The 22,747-nt window shown below is 38.8% G+C and overlaps 1 protein-coding gene across 3 annotated transcripts in view; it reads left to right on the plus strand.

Annotated features, from left to right (window-relative positions):
- Nucleotides 1-8,977, plus strand: part of raly (RALY heterogeneous nuclear ribonucleoprotein) — a 130,815-nt gene extending 121,838 nt beyond the window's left edge. For all 3 annotated transcript variants that reach the window (XM_014413033.3, XM_076884183.1, XM_076884184.1), the window contains one exon: nucleotides 4,639-8,977. In XM_014413033.3, the coding sequence (XP_014268519.1) occupies nucleotides 4,639-4,767 (129 nt within the window). In that variant the 3' untranslated portion in view covers nucleotides 4,768-8,977. The remainder of the gene's footprint in view (nucleotides 1-4,638) is intronic.
- Nucleotides 8,978-22,747: the final 13,770 nt, after the last annotated feature.

Below are 22,747 nucleotides of genomic sequence, written 5' to 3' on the forward strand. Positions count from 1 at the left end.
CCAGGCATGTCCCACCGGGAGGAGGCCCCGGGGCAGACCCAGGACACGCTGGAGAGATTATATCTCTCGGCTGGCCTGGGAACGCCTTGGTATTCCCCCGGATAAGCTGGAGGAGGTGGCTGGGGAGAGGGAGGTCTGGGCCTCTTTGCTTAGGCTGCTGCCCCCGCGACCCGGCCCCGGACAAAGCGGATGAAGATGGATGGATGGATGGATGGATTTGATTTGATTTGATTTGAATTCCCTGAAATTGTTTGGAGACACTACTAAATAAATCCTGATACATGCCTTTGCATAATATATGAAACATGAGCACATATGTATATATTTTTAACTGTCTCTTTCAGCTTATACTTGATTAGTTCTACAGATCTCAGTAAAAAGAGAGCTTACAGAATCTTACTTGAGCAAATCTGACTGTCTAAACCAGGGATAGGCAACCTTTCTGATGGCGAGTGCCATTTAAAATTTCCTCAGAAGTCAGTGTGCCATATGATTGCATTAGCAATAAATTTAATAACGCTCTATATGAACAGTTACACAATATATAGAACCACTTTATAGAATTATATTTGTTCGCAGATGTTGGCAGCTATCAGTGAATAGTTATCAGCTATTTTGAAACAAAAAAAGACACTTTTTATCCATAACAAGAATTCCATAACAGCAAATGAACTGTACAACAGAAAATACAAATGCTATTTGGGGTCTCCTCACAACAATGATAAGAAAAATAAACTAAGCCAATATGGCATGTCTGTTAATACACATTAACAGACATGTTATGTGATCTCTGGTCTCCCACTCAGAGACACAGGTCTCAGAGTGTCCAGCATTCAGACGGCTACCTGAGGACACTCATGTGAGAGAAAATCTGCTCACACAGACATGTAGAGCCAAATACTGTCAATAAGGCCTCTGCAATGTTCTGAAGACAGTTAAACTTGTCAGGTAGTGATGTCCAGCAGGTGAAAATGCAAGCTCCATGAACACGCACAGCTGTGGATTTCAGCTGCTTCGATGTTGTATTAACTAGCATTAACTCAGCCAGTTAATGCGAGACAAATCTAGCTGCTCATTAAAGATTTCTGGTTTGTTCAGAAAATAAAACATTGGTCCATACACCTGAATGTCCCAAAAATGCATTGTGTCTCGAGTCTACGGATGTATCCGTGTATTTCCGCGTGCTGATGCTGTGCTGAGCGAACAGCTCCTGAAGCTTTTGAAGTGTCGGAGTGTGGAAAGCTAACAACATCCCTCTTACCAGTAGGCTAAGTTATTTTTAGCCAATTACAAGTTGAATCTGGTAGTTGGGGTTATTAGCTAAGATACCGTCATTAAGAAGCGGCACAACTAATGTGTCTATGCGAGCTGATTTGCGATGTGCACCGCTGGCGCGGCCATTTGTTTTTTGATGCACCTTCTCAGATTAATTCACTGCGTGTCGTGCCCAGGGCTGGACTGGGACAAAAAAAAAACAGGCATTTTGACTAGAGATCGGCCCACCAGGTATTAAAGCCATTAAGCCTTTGAATGAAAACAAACGCTGTTGTGACAGTGATGTACAGTCTTGTTGGTATATGTATAATTTCTATACATTTTATGTCAGATAAAAACTTTGGTTGTAAGATTCAGATAATTATTTAATAACAGCCCGACATTTTAAATGAAAATAAGAAAATATTTCTTTGTGCCCCCCTTTCCTTGTTAATGCCCCACCTGGCCCCCCTGGCAACACTTTGCTACACCCGCCCCTGCACAGTTACCAGCTGTCAGGTACTTAGAAAAGGATCCTGGTGTTATTTGTCTCTCAGAAACAGTTCATAACTTCCCTTCAACTCACTCATGTCACCTAAAAAGGTAAACCTGTTTCTCCATCACTTGTTCAGCTCTGATGATTCAGTAAGGACATCTCCTGGTTTCATCTTCATGTTTCCCTCTCACCAGATATACAAACCGACATCATGACCAGCAGCTTTTACAGCTGTGGCTCCAGCAAACATCAGCTGATACTAGAAATTAATATTAAATACATTCTAGCAACAGCTCATCAAGCTTAAATGTGCTGCTGTTTAGCGCGACAACCAGCGGTTTCCTCTTTCTGGCGCAAAGTGGGCGATAAACAAACAAGAGAGAAAAGCCGATCAGCTGATCATTGATCAGTTTCATGATCAAAGTAGCAACAGGAGAGGGAGATAATGAGAGAAGAAGAGGCAGCTGTGCTGCGTAACGACACAATAAATCCACCTTTGTGTCTTTTTCTATCCTAGACAAACTGCGTCCCTTCTCAGTTCAACACGAAACGCGCAATAATTTCTCTGAATGCGGGACGATTCCGTCTTTTTACGGGACGGTTGGCAACTCCACTAACTAACCTTATGAATAAAATAAAGTTCACTATCAGTAACATCATAGCACCCACCCAGCTGTATAGAAACTCTGTCATGCTAGCTAGTACGCAGTATGAGTTATTGTAACTGACTGTAAAAAGGCAGCACAACGAAAATAAACTAAACTTGGTTTATATCTGACCCAGATAGATTGCAGGTCATAACTTCTTACCTGAAGTTCAGTTCACCTGACACTCGGACCAGCGGCTGCCTTGGGTCTCTCCTCCTCCTGCCTCCCCTCTCCCTCATCCACCTGCTGGCCTCCACCACTTGTTAATTTTACTGAACCTGTGGAAGCTCCGCCATAGCCACCATCAAACAACTGAGTTATTTTTACACATGGCCAGCATCTGGCCAATCCACCACCTTTCATTGTTTATATTGTTACAAAAAAAAAAAAAAAAAATCATCGGCCCACCGAGCAAATGCCCGATGGCCAGTCACGCTATGGTTGCGCCATCAGTTAACCCTTCGCGTGCCAACTGTGGCACGCGTGCCTAGAGTTGCCGACCCCTGGTCTAAACAAAGTAGGTCACTGATAGACAAGGTAAAGCAAGCAAATCAAACTCTAACACAGATGTGACATGCTGATTTTATATAAATTCATGAAGTGAAATTATTCTATGTTCAGCATTGTTCTATATAATCAGGGAGGAGTTATACTATTTTTTATTTTATAATATTAAACGGAACACCATTGATTTCGTTATGTTACAACATTTTTTGTTTTGTTTATTAATTTATTTGACAATTAAAGTTCACATGACAGAGCAGTCCATCATAGATTTGCTAACTTTGGGGAAATAAAACATTAAAAGACAGATGGATTATTTTACCTTTAGTCAAATCAGCATTTTCTTTTCCAAAATGCAAACAACTTATGATACAGATGTTTAGTTAGTATATTGAGGCATTCACATTACATTTTTTTTACATTCTTTTATGTTTTTTTTTTAACCTTTTCTTCTCATTCTCTCCTTTAATAGTTTTAAATGTTGTACTTTCATATCGTATCAGTGTTTTAGTGTCTTATTTAACAACAGCAATTTCACTGCAGTCGTGCTGATTAATGTACATTGTCACTAGCAAAAGGTTACACTTCCTTGTGCACCACACAAGAAAGACAACTGCCTTGTTATCAGCAGACAAGACAGCAGTTCACAAATCACTAATAGTTTTATGTGCATGTAAGCAGCGCTGATGACCTTCAGTACTTTTCTGCATTAGCCTTACATTGTTCAGCTTCTTCAATTTCTCCACACTCCCACATCAAAGCCTTTGTACACACAGGGTACCTCGCACCCTGCGCAGATGTAGCACTTCACTTCACGTCATATTTTATGCATCGTGTCCATCATGCTGTTCGAAAATAAGCAACTGTGTAATGAAAAAAACAAAACACAACTGAAATTTCAGCATGACAGACAACTATTTTACTATTTATTTATATATTTTTTTAGGTATCACTGTTTTAGAAGCAAACCTTTAGATATTGACCAGAACAGGAGATATGTTCAAGATAATATAAAAATAATCAGTAATAATAATCATCATCAAATTTGTCCCCTATAAGACTTAAGCCATGTTATAGTGTTCTGTGGCACTGTCGTTAGTATGTGGTATTGTAATTTGTCTTTGTCCTATATTTAGAATAACACCATATTAACTACTATTTCTCCTTTGTAAATAGAGGAGAATAAATAACTGAAAGCTAGTAAGCCTGTCACAAATAGATTAAAATATTTTATATCCAGCAAGTCTGATTTACACACCTGATCTTTCCACCATCAATCATGTCCACGGGAAAATTATACTTCTGACATGGATTCCCTGAATTTTTGATACTATTTCAGCTCTGTTTCTAAGTTTCCCAGACTCAACACAACACAACACAGTCATTGTTGTGACAGAGTTTGGTTATTAATTAGTTTTATTTGTGACACTGATATGATTTTGTTTCTATAATTTGGGACATCTTTTCAGTGGAAATTACTAATAGCAGTAATTATGAAGATGCATTATTTTTTACTTTCGTCAACCAAGCTTATACTGGACTATACATTAATGCAACATCCACTGACTATAAATCAGAATCAGAAATACTTTATTTATCCCCAAGGGGCAATAGCATTACTCCCTGCTTAGTTTCTGAATGTTTTGATGAATTTGCATGCACTTTTTCTGAGATAATGATGTTTGCGATGCTTGTTTTGTACCACTTTTGTGAACTATTCTTCCCTCTTTGTCTTAGGTATTAGGAACTGTGGAAGGAGAGACAGAGGGAGAGAGAGAAAAGCACTCTGGACAGACAGAACTAGAGAACAGAAAAGGAAGACCATCAAACAGCAGGGATCATGAGACTCACAAGCTCACTCACTAACACAGACAAAACTGTAAAAACACAGCAAAGAGATATACTTGACACTTTGTCCAAGCCACAGGAAGATAATAAAACAGCAGGTTACTGCCTGAGTGCATAAAATGAATTACACACACTAGCACACAAACACACACATTGATATAAAGAAGACAAAAAAAAACCCAAAAAAACTTAGTGATGGAGCCAGATTCACTGTGTCAGAGCAACAGGGGGATAGTAAAGACAGCAGGCTGTTGTCAAAACACATCTTAAACTGACAGGTTCATTCACTCACAGAAGAGCTCTCTTTGGGAAAGCTGGAGCTTGTCAGACCGTCTGCTGCTTTATAGGCCATAAAATATGACTGAATGGACAACATATAGAGATTGTTATTTTTAGTATAGATTCTTTAATATCAAGGTAAAAAAAATCCCGGGGGCTATTATTGTTGCAGAATTATTTGCAAGAGTTGAGCAGAGAGTTGCATACCTCAATCAGTGTGCGAGTAATCAGATTTGTAAACATGTAAAAAAAATCTTCAAATATGTACTGAGATTTGTTCATGTCTACATCAGTCATGTATTCAATCTGTGTATGTTTGTAATGACATTTGTAATCAAATCCCAGCACGCGTAGATTATCTGTCACATTTTGCAAATCTAAGCATGCACACCAGGACTTTTCTAATCGTTCTGTTACAATTACAGCCTCATAAAATCCCAAATATCAAGTGACAGTGTTCTGCCAGGCCGGGCTAAAATTACAAGGGAAATAGGATGGTAAATGCCGAACATCATGCAATGAACTAAAAAACAACATAAAAAGATGCTGATGAGCAAATATTTCACATGTGCATGTATTCACTGTCGCTTGGTAGTATAGGCTCTACACAAATAAACCAACATGTAAAATTAACCAGACAAGTACACAAAGCAGCAACATTTTACTTGACAGTTTCTGATGGATGGAGTGCTGAAGGGCGTATATATGCTTGGCGATTCATGCTCACACATGTGTGAACATGCATACATACATGCCTCCATGATTGAAAGACTGTAATAGCCACATTTTATTTATCGCAACAAGACACCAACAAGAATGTCGGTTCACATCCTGTTTCTTTACCTGTTGATGAAATTGAAGTCAGCTCTACGTTTTTGCTGTGTCCCAAAGGATGTGGAGACAACTCACTGGATTACTTCAAGTCTAATTTTTAATGTAATTAAAAAATAATTATACTATCAAAATGCATACTTTCATTCTTTCAGTCCCGGTTTTGTTTGGTTTCATAATAATAAGATAAGTACGATAAGTACTGTGTAATGTACAACCGAGTAATGTGACAGAGTGGGGATGCAAAAGAACTTAAAGTGGGAGTGAATATCTGTCCATGTGAAATCATTATTTGGCAATTTTTGGCACATTTTACACAAATATGACATCATTAAGTAGCATCATTGATACAATTACAGTGACTTATTTAAAATAACACAAGCCAGAGTCTTTTAATCAGTAAACAGTAGCTCAGGGGAACATGAAAAATTGGAAAACATCTACAGTCAATCATTTTTCAGTAGATTATAATTTTTACTGTAAATGGAAGTATTACAGCAAAGACTAACACTTCAAATTCAGCTTCTATTTTAAAATGAATAAAAAAAAAAATAATGAATTCAATGTCCCATTACAAACTGAGGCTGATGCCCTGAAAATACTAGCTATTAGGAAAAACCCTTTCAAACTTCAGGTTTTTAGCCTCCAACTAATATAAAAGTCTTTGAAACAAATTGGTTTTAATCAACATGTATGATTTTACAAAGAAATTTGCTCAGAGGATTATGGGAAGTATGCTTACAGAAAGACAAACCCCTGAAATACACTGGACTTATCTGTGTCACATTCCAGCTCCTATGCAGCCACCTGAGTTGATTAAACCATCCAAGACATTGCTTGCAATTCCACAAGACATACACCAGTGAATCCCAAAGCATCCCAGAACAGACTTGCAGCTCTACATCACTTAAAATTGTGCCGGCTCTAGTTTTTACAGAGGCCACATCAAGCTGCACAAAGCTGATAAGGAGGCCAGGAGGCTGGGCACAGAAACAGCATGGAGAATCCAGTCAATTAAACAAAAATACATGCAGAGTACACTTTGCTTCTAAAAGGCTACTGATGTAGTCTGAAGCTGGGCAACGAAGGCTTTAAGTAACACTGGATGCCTTTTGAAGTCGACAGTTTAGTCACAAGGTGGTCTTTTATATTTTTAAAACTGACCAGATTTTCTATGCCATCCCTGTGTCTGACGTTATGCCCTCCTCGCCAGCTTCTTGGATGCTTCTGAAATGCGCTGTGGTGGGTCCTGGGATGTTGTCTTAAAGCTGTAATGAAACAGAGCTTCATCTAGCGTATTCCCAGGTTAATGGTCATAAAAATCTAATTGAATAAATGGAATGTCAGAAAAAATCATTAGAAAACTGACAACATGTACATTCCTCTCTTATGCATTAGGCCACCATAAACCCTTCTATTTAAAGTGAATACATATTTATTCATACTGAGTAATGACATAGTGTACAATATTAAAACTTGACATTTATGGAATAAAACAACTATTTTAATCACATTGCTCAGTTGATATAAATTTGTTATTAATACTGAGTGAATTTATACAACAAATAAAGTAATAATCCCACTGTAGAAGTTGGATGGTGACGTCATTTAAACCAAGAGGTTGGAGGCCCAGAATGAGTCCTTAACAACCGGACACTGCAGCAATAAACTGGTCTCAGACAACAGTTGATATAATCTTAAACGTTATTGTCTATTATACTATATACACTATAAGATTGTTTTTGATCCTGTCTATTAACTAGTAATTAATTGGTCATAAAATAGTAATTACATAAAATGATTTTTGGTGAAAAATGCCAAGGTTGGAAAGTACAGTGCACATTGTCTCTACCAACGGGAAACAGTCAGGAAAAACATCATTTATTACCCAGAAACAAGAAAAAAAAAGTTTGATTACATAGTTTTATTAAAGGATTCATTGTTTTTATAACATGTATTTGAGTGCACTGAGAATATTTTTGCTGCTCTGTGTTTTGTTTAAAAGAAGCAACATTCATTTACACAATTACTGAAAAACCTGTTTTTTTGTGTGTTTATGGTAAGTCATTCATTTTGGACCAGTTTCAGGAATAACCCTAACTAAAATGATGTGGGGACGCAGTCATGCATTGCTGTAACTGTTCAAGAACTTGGTCATTTTTGCTTTGAGAAGCTCCATTGTGGAAGTGTATTACTGTTGCCTGGTAGCAAAGAAATCTTGAAAGTTTAAAGTATTTGGGATGTTTTGTCTGTGTCTATAGTAAAGGGAAAAATAAGGAAAGAGGTCATAAAAAGGTGGAATATTGATTTTTTTTTCACTCTTTATTGGTGGTGTAAATTTGTCTCTGAATGACTGTACTGCCTCATCACTGTACTTTCACTTTCTGAACCTTTATGATGGCTTTTTTAATCTTTTTTATCTTCTGTTCAATTCTTTTTTATTACTTACTTTCAGATTTCCAAATCTATTGTAAATATTTATCTGTTACTTTTAATTTAATTTGTTACTTTTCCCCTCTTTTCTTGTTGGACATTCTACTATTTTTTTTTCTTTTTCCATTCTGAATCACCACCATGTTCTTTAAATGTCATGTATGAAGAGACAGTATTTATTTTAAGTAACAATATTATTTATATCCCCTTCATTGTGTAAATTAGGAAGCCAGTTAATGTTTGATCCGTATTGATTGTTAAGGTGTAAGGTTGTGTAAGGTTTTTATGGTTATTAAACACCCTTGAATAATCAGGCCTTACTGCAGATTTTTACCCATCACGTCATGTAAAATTGAGCTATGTTTGACTATACAATGATCTCTGTCTTTACTTCTCATCCTAGAATGAAAACTGAATATGAATTGAAAGTGTTTTAAATTGTATATGGCTCTTGTTTCAGGCTCTCTTCTCTTCTCCCCCATTTTCCCCACCCCTACCTGCCCCTAAAGTCAAGTCCATCCCAGTCTGCTTTTTACATGCTGATGTTGGCTTTACTGTTATTTTTAATGACTTGTGTATGATACTGAATACTCCGTCAGCACTGAGGGTGCTGGAGGCCTTTACAACACATGTAAATAAAAGGGTTGGAACTTGTGATTGTTGTCTGAGGACTTTTGGGATCAGAGTCTTATAAACTGAAGTTAACATTCTTAACATTGCTTAAGCAGTGCTTTTTTCCCTCAGTGCTATTCTCTCCATTCTCTCTCACACTTTGCATCTGTTCTTCACATAACTTGACAACCAATTTCGGAAATCATTGCATGCATGTGATGCATTTAGAGAAAATGTCGATTGTACATTTGAAAAAAAAAACAATTAAATAAATAATTCAGAGTTTAATCTCACAATTCTGAAAAAAAGATGTCCCCACTTTTTTCCCATGGTCCTAATCCTCTTCTGTATATATATAATTCAAATAATTAATCATAAAGGAAAATGTGCTGTGTTATAAACTGAATGTATACCAATCAAAATTTTATTTGACCAGACTCCCTTAAACATAATATTTCACACCGTACTTATCCATCAAAGTTATTAAAAACAAATACTCATTGTTCACATCTGAAACAGATTTTTGTTGGGAAAATGTTAGCCAGTGGGCCCACACTGCTTTTTAGGCGAGAATAAAGCTAAAGCAAATAATTCATTAATTTTAAAAGCATGAATGGGCACTCAAAAAGTTACAGTAATAGATTGCTTCTTGATGGAATTATTGATTTCCAAAGCCACAATCAATGCAGTAGGGTTATATATGTGTGTATATATGTATATATATATATATATATATATATATATATATATATATATATATATATATATATATATATATATATATATGTATATATATGTGTGTGTGTGTGTGTGTGTACATATATACATATATATATTAGGGGTGCAACGATACACAAAATTCACAGTTCGGTTCGGCTTGATACTTTGGTGTCACGGTTCGATATTTTTTCGATACAAAAAAATGTTCATGCTTTTTTAATTTGTCATTTATTAAAATTATAAATATATATTTTAACTCAAAAGTACAGTTTTTAAATTTAATGTTGCTGAAACAACAAAGTAATAAAAAATAAATCTGTCTGATCGAGAAATCACTCATCTTTGGAAAAGAGAGTTTATTACAGAGAAATGGCTCTTTCCAAAATAAAAGCTATACTATACGCTTCTTCTGGGCTATATTCTCAGCAGCATATTAAACATATCAGGTCCCCATAAGGAGAATCATGTGCTAACGGCTGTCTAAATGACTCGGGTAAAGTTTGTAGCGTGCGTGCTTGTTGTTTTTGTCTGCTTCCACTTGTCTTTGCACTAGGATGCTGTCGGAGTAAATCTGAAGTCATATTCATTGTGTTCCCACTAGTGCTGTCAGCGTTAATCTGAAATGACGTTAACGCCACAACACGGCAAATCTCCGTTAACGAGCTACCGCGGATCGCCCCGTGCGTGGGGCTGGACAGCGTCAACACGTTTACGAGCAAACTGCGCTAACACAGTAGTTCCCACCACTGTAATTTTGCATTGCGTGGCACATCCGACATACTGTTTTACTTTAGTCCATGACGCACTTACCTTCAGGGTCATACTTCACATGAAGACCAAAATAGTTCCAAAGGCCAGATCTGAATGAGGGTGGGGGAGGTTCAATTTGCCATGTTACAAGGAGAGCTTAGCTTCTGTCTTGCTAGCTTGCGCTGCGCTCAGTGGATCTGCGCTCGACAGTGCAGCCTAGGCGGAGTAGGCGAACGCAGATCCACTGAGCGCTCAACACAGACAGCATCGTCAGAAGAAAAGTTGATAAAATAAATTAAAAATTTTGTATTGTTCGATACATATGCGCACTGAACCGAAAGCACTGTATCGAACGGATCAATATCGATATGAGTATCGTTGCACCCCTAATATATATATATATATATATATATATATATATATAAAAACACCCAGCACGCCCCTGTGGGCGGTTTATCCTTCAAGCTCGGGTCCTCTACCAGAGGCCTGGGAGCTTGAGGGTCCTGCGCAGTATCTTAGCTGTTCCCAGGACTGCGCTCTTCTGGACAGAGATCTCCGATGTTGTTCCCGGGATCTGCTGGAGCCACTCGCCTAGCTTGGGAGTCACCGCACCTAGTGCTCCGATTACCACGGGGACCACCGTTACCTTCACCCTCCACATCCTCTCGAGCTCTTCTCTGAGCCCTTGGTATTTCTCCAGCTTCTCGTGTTCCTTCTTCCTGATATTGCTGTCATTCGGAACCGCTACATCGATCACTACGGCCGTCTTCTTCTGTTTGTCTACCACCACTATGTCCGGTTGGTTAGCCACCACCATTTTGTCCGTCTGTATCTGGAAGTCCCACAGGATCTTAGCTCGGTCATTCTCCACCACCCTTGGGGGCATCTCCCATTTTGACCTCGGGACTTCCAGGTTATACTCTGCACAGATGTTCCTGTACACTATGCCGGCCACTTGGTTATGGCGTTCCATGTATGCCTTGCCTGCTAGCATCTTGCACCCTGCTGTTATGTGCTGGATTGTCTCTGGGGCATCTTTACACAGCCTGCACCTGGGGTCTTGCCTGGCGTGATAGACCCCAGCCTCTATGGATCTTGTGCTCAGAGCTTGTTCTTGTGCTGCCACGATTAGTGTCTCTGTGCTGTCTTTCAGTCCAGCTTTGTCCAGCCACTGGTAGGATTTCTGGATATCAGCCACCTCCTCTATCTGCTGGTGGTACATACTGTGCAGGGGCCTGTCCTTCCATGATGGTTCCTCGTCTCCCTCCTCTTTCTTGGGTTTCTGCTGCCTGAGGTATTCACTGAGCACTCGGTCAGTTGGGGCCATCTTCACAATGTATTCTTGGATGTTCGTTGTCTCATCCTGGACTGTGGTGCTGACACTCACCAGTCCCCGGCCCCCTTCCTTCCGCTTAGCATACAGCCTCAGGGTGCTGGACTTGGGGTGAAACCCTCCATGCATGGTAAGGAGCTTTCTTGTCTTTATGTCAGTGGCTTCTATCTCCTCCTTTGGCCAGCCTATTACCCCAGCAGGGTACCTGATCACGGGCAGGGCGTACGTGTTGATGGCCCGGATCTTGTTCTTACCATTCAGCTGACTCCGCAGGACTTGCCTGACCCTCTGCAGGTACTTGGTGGTTGCAGCTTTTCTAGCGGCCTCTTCATGGTTCCCATTCGCCTGCGGGATCCCCAAGTACTTGTAACTGTCCTCTATGTCTGCAATGTTGCCTTCAGGTAGTTCAATCCCCTCAATTCTGACTACCTTCCCTCTCTTTGTTACCATCCGACTACACTTCTCCAGCCCGAACGACATTCCAATGTCATTGCTGTATAGCCTGGTAGTGTGGATCAGTGAATCGATGTCTCGTTCACTCTTGGCATACAGCTTGATGTCATCCATGTACAGGAGGTGGCTGACAACTGCTCCGTTCCGTAGTCTGTATCCGTAGCCAGTCTTGTTAATGATCTCACTGAGGGGGTTCAGGCCTATGCAGAACAGCAGTGGGGACAGAGCATCTCCTTGGTAGATCCCGCACTTGATGGTGACTTGTGCTATGGGCTTGGAGTTGGCCTCTAGTGTTGTCTATATATATATATATGTGTGTGTGTGTGTGTGTGTGTGTGTGTGTGTGTGGTTTGTCTGTGGCTGTCTGTGTTTCCCCCAAGGTGAGATTGTAAGTCATGTACAACCTTTGCACGTGTGAAACCTTTCTATGTTTCTAAATTACCTTCTCATGCTTTTAAAATAAATGATTTGCTGGCAGTTTTTGAGACTGTGCAGCACTTAAATAATTCAGGTTTTAATGACGCCATTTTAACAATTTGACATACTGTACTTGTTAGAGTATAGTGAGTGAAGGTTTTAATTGGCTTTTGGAAAACAGTTCAAATTGGAGGCAGGCTTTGAAGTCACAACCCTCACCATGTCTGATTTTCTAGGTGTTTTGGCCTTTTGACCCACTTAGAGAGTTTCACTTTAATCTGCATGCTGTCTTTACCTGAAACTGAAAAATGTTAATTTCATAACTTGATCTCATTACTTAACAACAAAGCCCTGGGGATTAACGGCTTAAGCCTAGTCTCTGTTATCCCTTGTCGCTCTGGCTGCCAGCTTACTCATTAAACAAAAACATTCAACGATGTAATATTTTGCGTCTCTATATCAGAGTGACACTTCATCCACCACAGCAAAAGCACCAACTTTTGTTACACAGTAGCAGACCAGAGATAGATCCCTTGAGAGAGAAAAAATTCCAAAGAATTTTGTATTTCTTGTGTCATGGAGAGTACATATAAACTGCTACTTGATACTGAAAAATAAAAACAAACCAAAGGAAGCTGAAGTGCAAGGTAGAAGTCCTGAAAAAACACAAAACAATGGCTGATAACTGACTCTATTCTCAGGTTTGTGCAAGGAGTCGACTGTCTACTCTGGAGTCATGGGTATGAAAATGTATCCCATGCCCCAACATTTACAGCAGTAAAAAAAATTTTCACAACTTTCAACTTTCAAGCAAAAATTCTACACGATGGTTAAATGTTGCTGCCCTTACTTATTATTACCATAAAGGAATTCATGCATAAGTTCAGTAAGGAAGATCTGTATCGAAACATCTCTGCTTCCCAAGTATTTGTGGCTAATCTAAGCTTTACATCACTTCCACTTTCCCACGCTGTCAAGCTGATTGTCACGTCAATGCTGGCCTTCTTCAGGCCAATCAGCCGTCACACCACATACTTTAATTCTTCTGTAATTCTCCCTCACCTTTGTGAGACTCACATCCTCCCCACCACAGCCTCTCGCTCGTCATTCAGGCTCCATTCAAGCTTCCATCTTCACCTCCACCACTAGCATCTAGACTCCAGGGGGGTCCTGCCCTAATCCTTATGACCACTGGGATTCCGTTCTGCTTTGATGGGCCATCAGAGTCTAAACGCTAAATACCCTAAACTGAATTCTGCACATCAATAAATCATGTTCGGTTTCTTCTGAGGATCTCTCCTTTTTGAAATACTATCCAGTTATACAACTTATTGTTCATTCATGAATGTACAATGTTGGACCTGATACTATTTATATAGTTCGTAGTTTGCAGTTTCCCATACGAAACACCTTGTGACCAGTGCAAATAAATTATATTGGTTGTGCCTGCAAACTGGCGGTTCTCTTATTGTACTGTGAAAGAGTTTGGCTTTGTAATGATCTTGAAACCAAAGATACCCTGGGATAATGACAGTTTCAGAAATTTATGACAGCTGTCTCAAAATGTATCTGCAGAATGCAGTCTTCTGGGTCTGATCCAGGGGTTGGAGTCTATCCCAGTTGTCATATGGTGAGCAGTAGGGTACATCCTGAACAACCTGCTAGTCTATAACAAGGAAACAGAGAGACAATCAATATAATCAGCATTTTTCTACCAATGATATCTTTCAGACAATTTAAACTCACAAACTGGATTCAAACCCAGGACCTTCTTGCTCTGAGGTGTGTGTGTGTGTGTGTTTTCCTTGGAAAATTGGCTGTACCCTATCATACTTATTATTGTTAAACTTGTATTGTCATTTCTAATATTTGTTTCGACCCACAGTAATATTTTTTAAACTTGAGAACATCTGTTGCTTGTTCATCTGCTTAACTCTTTGCACCTGCTGCTTCTCACAGCAAGAGTGTGACTCATTCCATCTCCAATGACACCACTCGTCAGATAATCTAAACTATGACAAAGATGTCACAGTCATGGCCTGACTATTGCAAGCTGTGTTGTAGTTCAGGTTGCGTTTCATGGACCAGAAACAACTTTGTGCAGCCGATCAGGAGGGATATATCTGTGACGACCTGACACGTGATGGTTGATCTGGAAAGAGTTTTCTCTGTAAGCTCCTCGTGTATTAGATTCTGAATTTTTACACATTTTCTAATTAAAGCCCAGTGGGAATAATTTGATCTCCATGCTTTGCTGAATCTGGCAAATTGTATTTGTATTTAGTTGCATTGTCAAATTATGTTTTCAGCTTGGTGATAATCAGGGCCCATGTTTTCAATGTACACAATCACAAAAGGTTAGCATCAGGGTGAATAGGCAGTGCTGCAGGATTTTAACAGGATGTTTTGGTTTGACTGCGCAAGGAAAAAGAAAGCAGTCGTTTTTGGATCGGTTTTCATGTTGATTTATTGTTAGTACAGTCATATATTCAAGGCTCTGACAAGAGCTCTAGACCAACATACTGGTTGTTATGTCTGACCTTTAATGCATTTCTAACTTGGCAAATTGTTCAAAATTGACTACCTGACATTACACCTAAATCCTGACAAAAGCCCACAAAGTATTTGAGAGCTAGTTTATTTTCAGTCCATCATCAATATGCTAGTTTAAGAAAGTAGTACATCTGTTATTGTCTTCCCTTTTGACATTATCTTTCAAATTGGCAATCACGTAATCTTCATGATTTTAATTTTATGCTCTGGTTCCGCTGGTATTTTGTGTGTGTGTGTGTGTGTGTGTGTGTGTGTGTGTGTGTGTGTGTGTGTGTGTGTGTGTGTGTGTGTGAGAGAGGGTGGGGGGGGGGAGAGAGAGAGAGAAAATGCAAATGAAAAACACATTGGAAATCCTTTTGCAGAACCACCATGGTTAAAATGTTAAAATGTAGACCATTTACCATTAAATCGGGGCAGTCAACAGTATGAAAGAAGGTTGTTCCTCCTGTTGCTGTAATCATGTTTTAATTGCTCAGTTATGTTTTAAATATACTCTGTAAAAAAGGTCCTGTATACTTAAAGGGCTGGTTTGAGTATCTCTTTTTTTTTTTTTTTTTTTTTTTTTTTTTTTGCCTGTCCCGTTTGGCTCTTTTGCCATCAGAATTGTTGTCTAAAGGCAAAGAAAGATGCCCAACGGATTTACTTTACCAAATTGACCATCCCAGCCTTGCCATAATGGTCCATTTGATTCACCTTTTATTGTTTATTTTATTTTCACTTACTGAACATGGGACAGACTTGACTGGGGGAAAGAAGGGGAGAAAGAAAGAGGGAAAGAGAAACAGCTGAGAAGAGGGATGGGGGAGAAGGGCAAAAGACAAAAACCAACAGAACGGGCAGAAAAAGAAAAAAAAGAAGAAAAAAAGAAAAAAAATGCATATATCAATCACCTGGATCACCTGCTGAGAAAGAAAAAAGAAAACAAGCAGAAGAGAACAAGAGTAATAGAATAAACAACATCACAATGATATATGGGAATATGACAGTAAATACTAAATGTTAAACATTATTGTGCAGCACATAAGATCAACAGAACACAGTGTGCTTTGAGGTAGGAGCCAAAAAGGGTGTAGTTTGTGGGTGTGATCACCCGTGTGTACACCTGTGAGCATGGACGCGCTTGTTTTTTGTTTTTTAAAAGGTTCCTTCATGTAATGATCTGCTAGAGGGTGTGGGGGGGCCACAGCCCCGTCCTCCAGGGCATGAAGCAGGTATGGAGGAGATCAAAACTCCAGACATCCAGAGGCCCCCAGAACACAAATGGTAAAATGGCCTGCATTTGTATAGCGCTTTTCTAGTCCATAGGACCCCAAAGCGCTTTACACTACATTCAGTCATTCACCCACACACTGGCGATAGCAAGCTACATTGTAGCCACAGCTGCCCTGGGGCGCGCTGACAGAGGAGAGGCTGCCGGACACCACCAGTAGGCAAACACGGGGTTAGTATCTTGCCCAAGGATATTTGGCATGCAGCCAGGATGCAGCCTGGGATCGAACCACCGACCTTCTGATTAGTGGCTGACCTGCTCTGCCACCTGAGCTACAGCCACCCACAAGAGACCAAGGAAGACCAACAGAGGGGCAGCCGCGCCACTGGTTTGAGTATCTCTGACCAAACATCAAAAACAGACTTCATGAGGATGGTCTTAGGGCCAAAAGTCCTCTAGTACAGCGGTCCCCAACCTTTTTTGCGCCACGGACCGGTTTATGCGCGACAATATTTTCACAGAACGGCCTTTAAGGTGTCGCGGATAAATACAACAAAATAAAACTACCAGTACCGAAAAAAAGAAGATTTATTCATAACACACGTGAAAAGACCCAGGAAAACCGAGTTAACGATAAAAACGATGACAAAATAACGCCGAAAACCGATAAAAACCCTGAAAACCATACATTTCACACCTGAGCCTCAACTCTCGCCGCCCGGCACCGCTGCTCTAGTGGGCCCTGTGCTCATCCTGGAGCCTGCACTCAAAAAAACAATTCATTGGATGAACGTAATTTTATCTTGCCACTTATATTCCATCTAAACAAATCATGTTATATTAATCCATCTTGATTGTGTTGTGTCAACACGATATATGTGTGTAGGTTTAACATAATATTAACATTAACATTCAATTAATTTGACTTTTGTTCAATCAACATGTTTGCACCACGTTAGTCTAATTAAATTTATTTAAATCCATCTTATATTGTTTAAACGCTTTGGCACATCAAAAATCAGTCTTGTTACATGAACTAGTAAAATATTTGTTTGTTACACCAATGATAATCTTGTTGAATGAATAAAATGTAACTTATATCTGTAGTACATGTTGTATTCATATTAAGTAATGTTCAACCAAAAAAAAAAAAATCAATGGATTTACAGCAACTTCCAATCCACCCATCTTCTTAGCCTTATCTGGGCTGCGGAAGTGATAGGGCAAGAGGGACAGGGGTATCCTGGACAGGTCGCCAGTCAATCATACAGAGACAAACAATCATTTGCACTTTAACACCTTTGGGCAATTTAGAATAACCAGTTACTCTTACAACTGCATGACTTTTAACTGTGGAGGAAACTAGAGTACGCAGAGAGAACCCACTGCAAACTTCGCCACATTGTGGATTTGAACCCAGGATCTTCTTACTCTGAGGCAACAGCACGAACCACCATGGCATTAATCTGTCAATGCAGACTTAACAAAAGTAGGAAAGCTATGCTTGATGATGCTTTATGTTGTTGTTCTTGACAAGTTAAACCATAAGAAATAGTAACAGCATACACGTGGTGTGGTTGTCTTCCTCTTGTAACCCCACTGATTTTCCTGTGGTTTGACATCTAATGTGATCTTGTGAATTTCGTGAGTCGACCCCCAAAATGAAATTGGGTGGTTGTTACATGCATAAGATCCAAACTTGTAATTTGAACTAAATAATTCCATGTTTCTATGGTGAACGTAATTAAATCATGTAGCATCTGCATGAAATTCAGCAACTTAATTTGTTCTTGTTGAGATGACATCATACAATCTAGTAAGAGCGGTTAGTTGCCTGGATCCAGCCACATGGAATTATTTAGTTCAAATTACAAGTTTGGATCTTATGCGTGTATCAACCACCCAATTTCATTTTTTTGAGTGTGATTAAAATTTGCTATAGTATACCAAGTCCACCACTGGCACCTTGTGCTTTTCACAGATGAGTGTAGGTTCACTCTAAGCACATGTCACAGATGTGAAAGGGTCTGGAGAAGCCACGGAGAATGAGGCATATTGATGGATGGACACCAAGACTTCAACAGACTCAGCAATCGCAACCTGACTGCCATTAGGTGTCAGTGCTAAATCCTTTGACCCACTGTCAATTGAATTAAGCTCAGCTTTATTTACTATATAGTGCCAAATTACATCAATCATCTCAAGGTTTTTGTCAGACCCTACACTGGTGCAGCGGGTCATGGGGTCCTGCTTGTCGTCAGCTACACAGAGCCTCATGTGGTGAGAGTATGAGGCATTTCCTGGAGTCTGAAGTAATTGATGACACTGACCAAAAAAAAAAACATCTGGGAAATTATGTTTTGATTCATCTGATGCAACTCAGATTGTGCAGGAACTCGGTGCCCAGATCTGGGAGGAGATTCCCCCAGAACACCATTTGTTGTCTCATTTAGCGCTGATGTTGTCAGGAAAGCCTGGATCATACAAACTACTGATCATTGTGAGTTGGTGCAGTAGCTTGGTGCATCAGTTTTCACTTTGATTCTCTTCAAATTCTGCCCTCTGTAGATTGATCATGTTCATTTTGATCAAACTACTGTTCATCAAACTGTTGCATCCTTCCATTCCTCCACTGTGTTTGTGTGTGCAGCTGTGTTGGTGTTTGTGCATTAGCAGGACACACCCCAGATTTCCGCCTTTCGGTTTTCACACGCCATTTTTATGTAATCACGTGATTTTATTGAAGCTGCTTTTTAAGGACGTTAGCTAAACATCATTTTTTGCTAGATTGTTCGCAATAGTTAATGTTTCCCGGCTCCTTGCCTCAGCATATGTTTTCCTTTATCTACAAAAATGTTTCTTATCTTCTTTAACTTATGCTCAGGTTTTGTCTGGTAGACCTGTGGATAAGGAGCGACATGCAGTTATTGTTTGGAGTGAACATTTGGATTGGAGATTTTTAGACTCTGAGGAAAGCCTGAAGGGAGACTGGGACCGTCATTACTGTTGATGTTTTTTTTATTCACTGTAATTAAATGCACTAAACTTTGACCTAGAGACTGCATTTGAGTCATGCTTATACCAAGAACCTTGACAAGCTCTTGTAAATTATTGATTTGAACTTAAACTTTGATATTTTTATGACCCTTTGCCACTGACAAAGTTAAACAAAGAAAGTGTAATAGACTGTAAAGTTGTTCAGTGGCTTGTATTTTATATAGAGGCAGCATTCAAAGTATTTGTAGCTATTCACAAACAATAGTGCAAATGAATGTGAAAAACATGGATGTCATAAAAAATCTGGATACCTTCATGTCATATTAAAGTTTTCCATATGGTCACTTACAACAAAATTAAGACCTAATTGATTACCACAATCATCCTTAAATTTTTTCAGTCTAGTTAGCATTGCCATGAGCACAAGTCCAACGGTTAACAGTCCAGAGCAAACACTTGTGCTCAATGTGCTTTACCAAATCTGTTGTAATGAACTAAAACACATGAAAGGGGCCAAATCTTTTCATTATAATGCATTTTAGGGCGATCACCATCACTTACTATGACCTTAAAAATGAATATAAAATGGAAATATCACTTTTCTTTGGCGTGAACATAATGTTCATAACAGTAAAATTTATGGCACAGCTGTTAAATGGGTTTATGTTAAATTTCACAGGTGTACCTAATAACGTTCCCAGTCAGTTTGCTTTACGATGCTTTGTCAGCCTGTTTACGGAGGCTTTCCTACACAGACCAAGTTTTTTTTTTTTTTTTAAAGCATCTCTCTGCTGCTCAAAACATCCTTGTAAACCCGAAAATCACTAATCGTAATCATCATTTCATGTAAAATTACAAGTACATATTTTATTGAGTGCCACAGCATTTGGGTCATATTTAGCTAGATATTATTGCAGTGTCTCTTTACTGGCAACAAGAAATCAAAAGGTCTTGAATCATGAAGAGCTAATTTCTGTCACAATATTTTCCTTACATATCAGTTAAATATATCATATATCTTTACTTCAGCAAACAATCTAAACATTAAGCACTTCTCCTCTCATAAATCAAATTTTTATTCCTATGGCTAGGTTGCGAGTTGCTGGTGAAGCAACCCTCTGCCCTGTGTTGAATGCGTCACTGCACCGGTTGTATTTCACAGAACTTGTTACCTCAGACTCCTCTGACTATTTTTTAACACATGTTCAGTAAGCAGGGTGCTATGCATCAACATGTTGTAAAGTGGAAGAATGAAAGTATTTCAAAATGACATTGTATTTAACACATTTACACATTTTCTAAAAATCCATTGCTTGTGTTTTCTTTCTCTCTCTGTAGCTCCTCTTGTCACAGGTCACAGATCAGTTTGGCCCACTATTCAGTGTGGACAAGATTCCTTTGACATTGCCCTGTGCTCATGTATAAAAATGTCTATATAGGGAATAACAGAAGCAGGAGTATGTATTTATTGGTATAGTATGTCTTTGATTTAATATGTGTTTTCTGAAATTAGCCTCATGCTATTTAATATAACTGGCCAAGCAGCAAATTAAATACTTTTTGACATACTAACTTCTTCATGCCTAAATATTCTTTCTTCTTTTTTTTTACTAAAGGTCACAAGAGGCAACAAGAAACACATTCGACACGCAAAGTCCTGATGTCACATTTAGTGGACTTCTGCTAACAGCTTTGAATAAAAGGATCCATAAAATAGCAAACTAAGAGGAATTTAGTGTGATCTGCTCTCTGTCAGTATTTCAGTATCTTTCGCCTGTCCCTTCAGAACTCAGAACTGCCTTCCAGCTGTCTGTGATAATCCTTCCTGCTCTATCCAACTTTTTTTTCCAAACCAGATGCCTTAACACACACTTTAGACTAGTGGAATGCTGCAAAAATATTCTGACCCAATAAAGTCAGTCTGAGTCAAGTAATGATGGGGGAAATTCTCCTTAATAGTAATTTTGACAACTAGAAATTAAAGTATCCATAAATAAATAATGTACATGTTTATATTTGTAGGAGATCAGAATTTATTCCTTCCTCAAAGTTTTTTCTCCTCATGTGAATTTTATTATTATTATTTATAGCAAACTTACTTGTTTGAATTCAGTGGTACAGATGTTGGACAAATATGTCTGAGCAATCCTGTCAATACTCACAACATGGGATTATTTATTTGAATGTATTTTTCCTCACTGTAAATTGCTTTTAGCTTTTTTAGATTTTCACAGCTTAACTACTAAAAAAAGAAAAGAAAGAAAGCTACTTGCTTAACCTGATAAAATGTTCAAGCTTACAAAATATTGCTTTACACATATGGCACAAATCACAATCATGCTAAAAGTACAATATAATTTACTTTTACCCTCTGAAGTATCTGGAAGTATCTAAAGTAGCTTTTTAGCTGTGTCCAATTTAATTAATTTCATTCAATTTATTTTTCACAGCTGTTTCAACAACAGCTGTCTCAAGGCGCTTATTTGCGTATTTATTGTAAAGTAAAGATCCTACAATATGAGCGAGAGCAAGAGACAGTGATGAGGCACTGAGTGATGGTGAGGAGGAAAAACGTCCTTTTAACTGGAAGAAACCGCTGCCTGAATCAGGTTCAGGAAAGGGCCCTGACCAACTCGGCTGAGGGGACAGAGAAGAGCACAGAGAGACAACGAACAGCAAACAGGCCAAAAACAAACAAAATGAAAGTAGAGACAAAAGTTAATGACTTGCAACTATGGCGCAGTTTATATGGGTTTTTTTTCAAAGGCACTTTTAAAAAGTGGTTTAAAAAGAGTCATGACATTTAACCATAGAGGTGTACATGACTGGGACAATTTGTTCATCAAATGATGTTTTAAAGAAAAAAAAAATCCTAAAACCCATAGCTACGGTTAGACTGGACTTTTCTGGATTACAGCTCCATGTGCTTTATGAATAGCGCCAGATAAAGAATTGCTTTTCTATAAGCTTTAATTTACATCACAGAGGTCACATTAAAGAGTGGTTGTGCTTGTAATAATAATATAATAAGGGAGCGTAATGTGTGTGCACATTTATGTCTTTTTTGTGCACACAGTTTTAGTTATGAATCTGCATAGTTTTATGTATCTGGCTCTTTATCTAACTAGCCTAATATTAATCTAATATTAATGTGGAACATGAGCAGAGTCTATAAAGAAAGTGATATTACTGTGCCTTTGAAGAATTCAATTGACAATTCACTTCAAGTAAGTTAGAATGAGTTTCCCCTGAAGCATATGTATGAAGCATATGCAACTCTGTAACTGATTTGGCAAGTGAAACATTATTCCACAGAGAGAAGACAAGATAGAGAAGGAGCTGCAAGAGCACAACAGATGAAGGAATGAGGCAATGAAGATAGATATTATCAGACTGAGAGATCATAGAAA

The sequence above is a fragment of the Maylandia zebra genome, linkage group LG5 (assembly GCF_041146795.1).
Source record: "Maylandia zebra isolate NMK-2024a linkage group LG5, Mzebra_GT3a, whole genome shotgun sequence".
NCBI classification, from domain to species: Eukaryota; Metazoa; Chordata; class Actinopteri; order Cichliformes; family Cichlidae; genus Maylandia; species Maylandia zebra.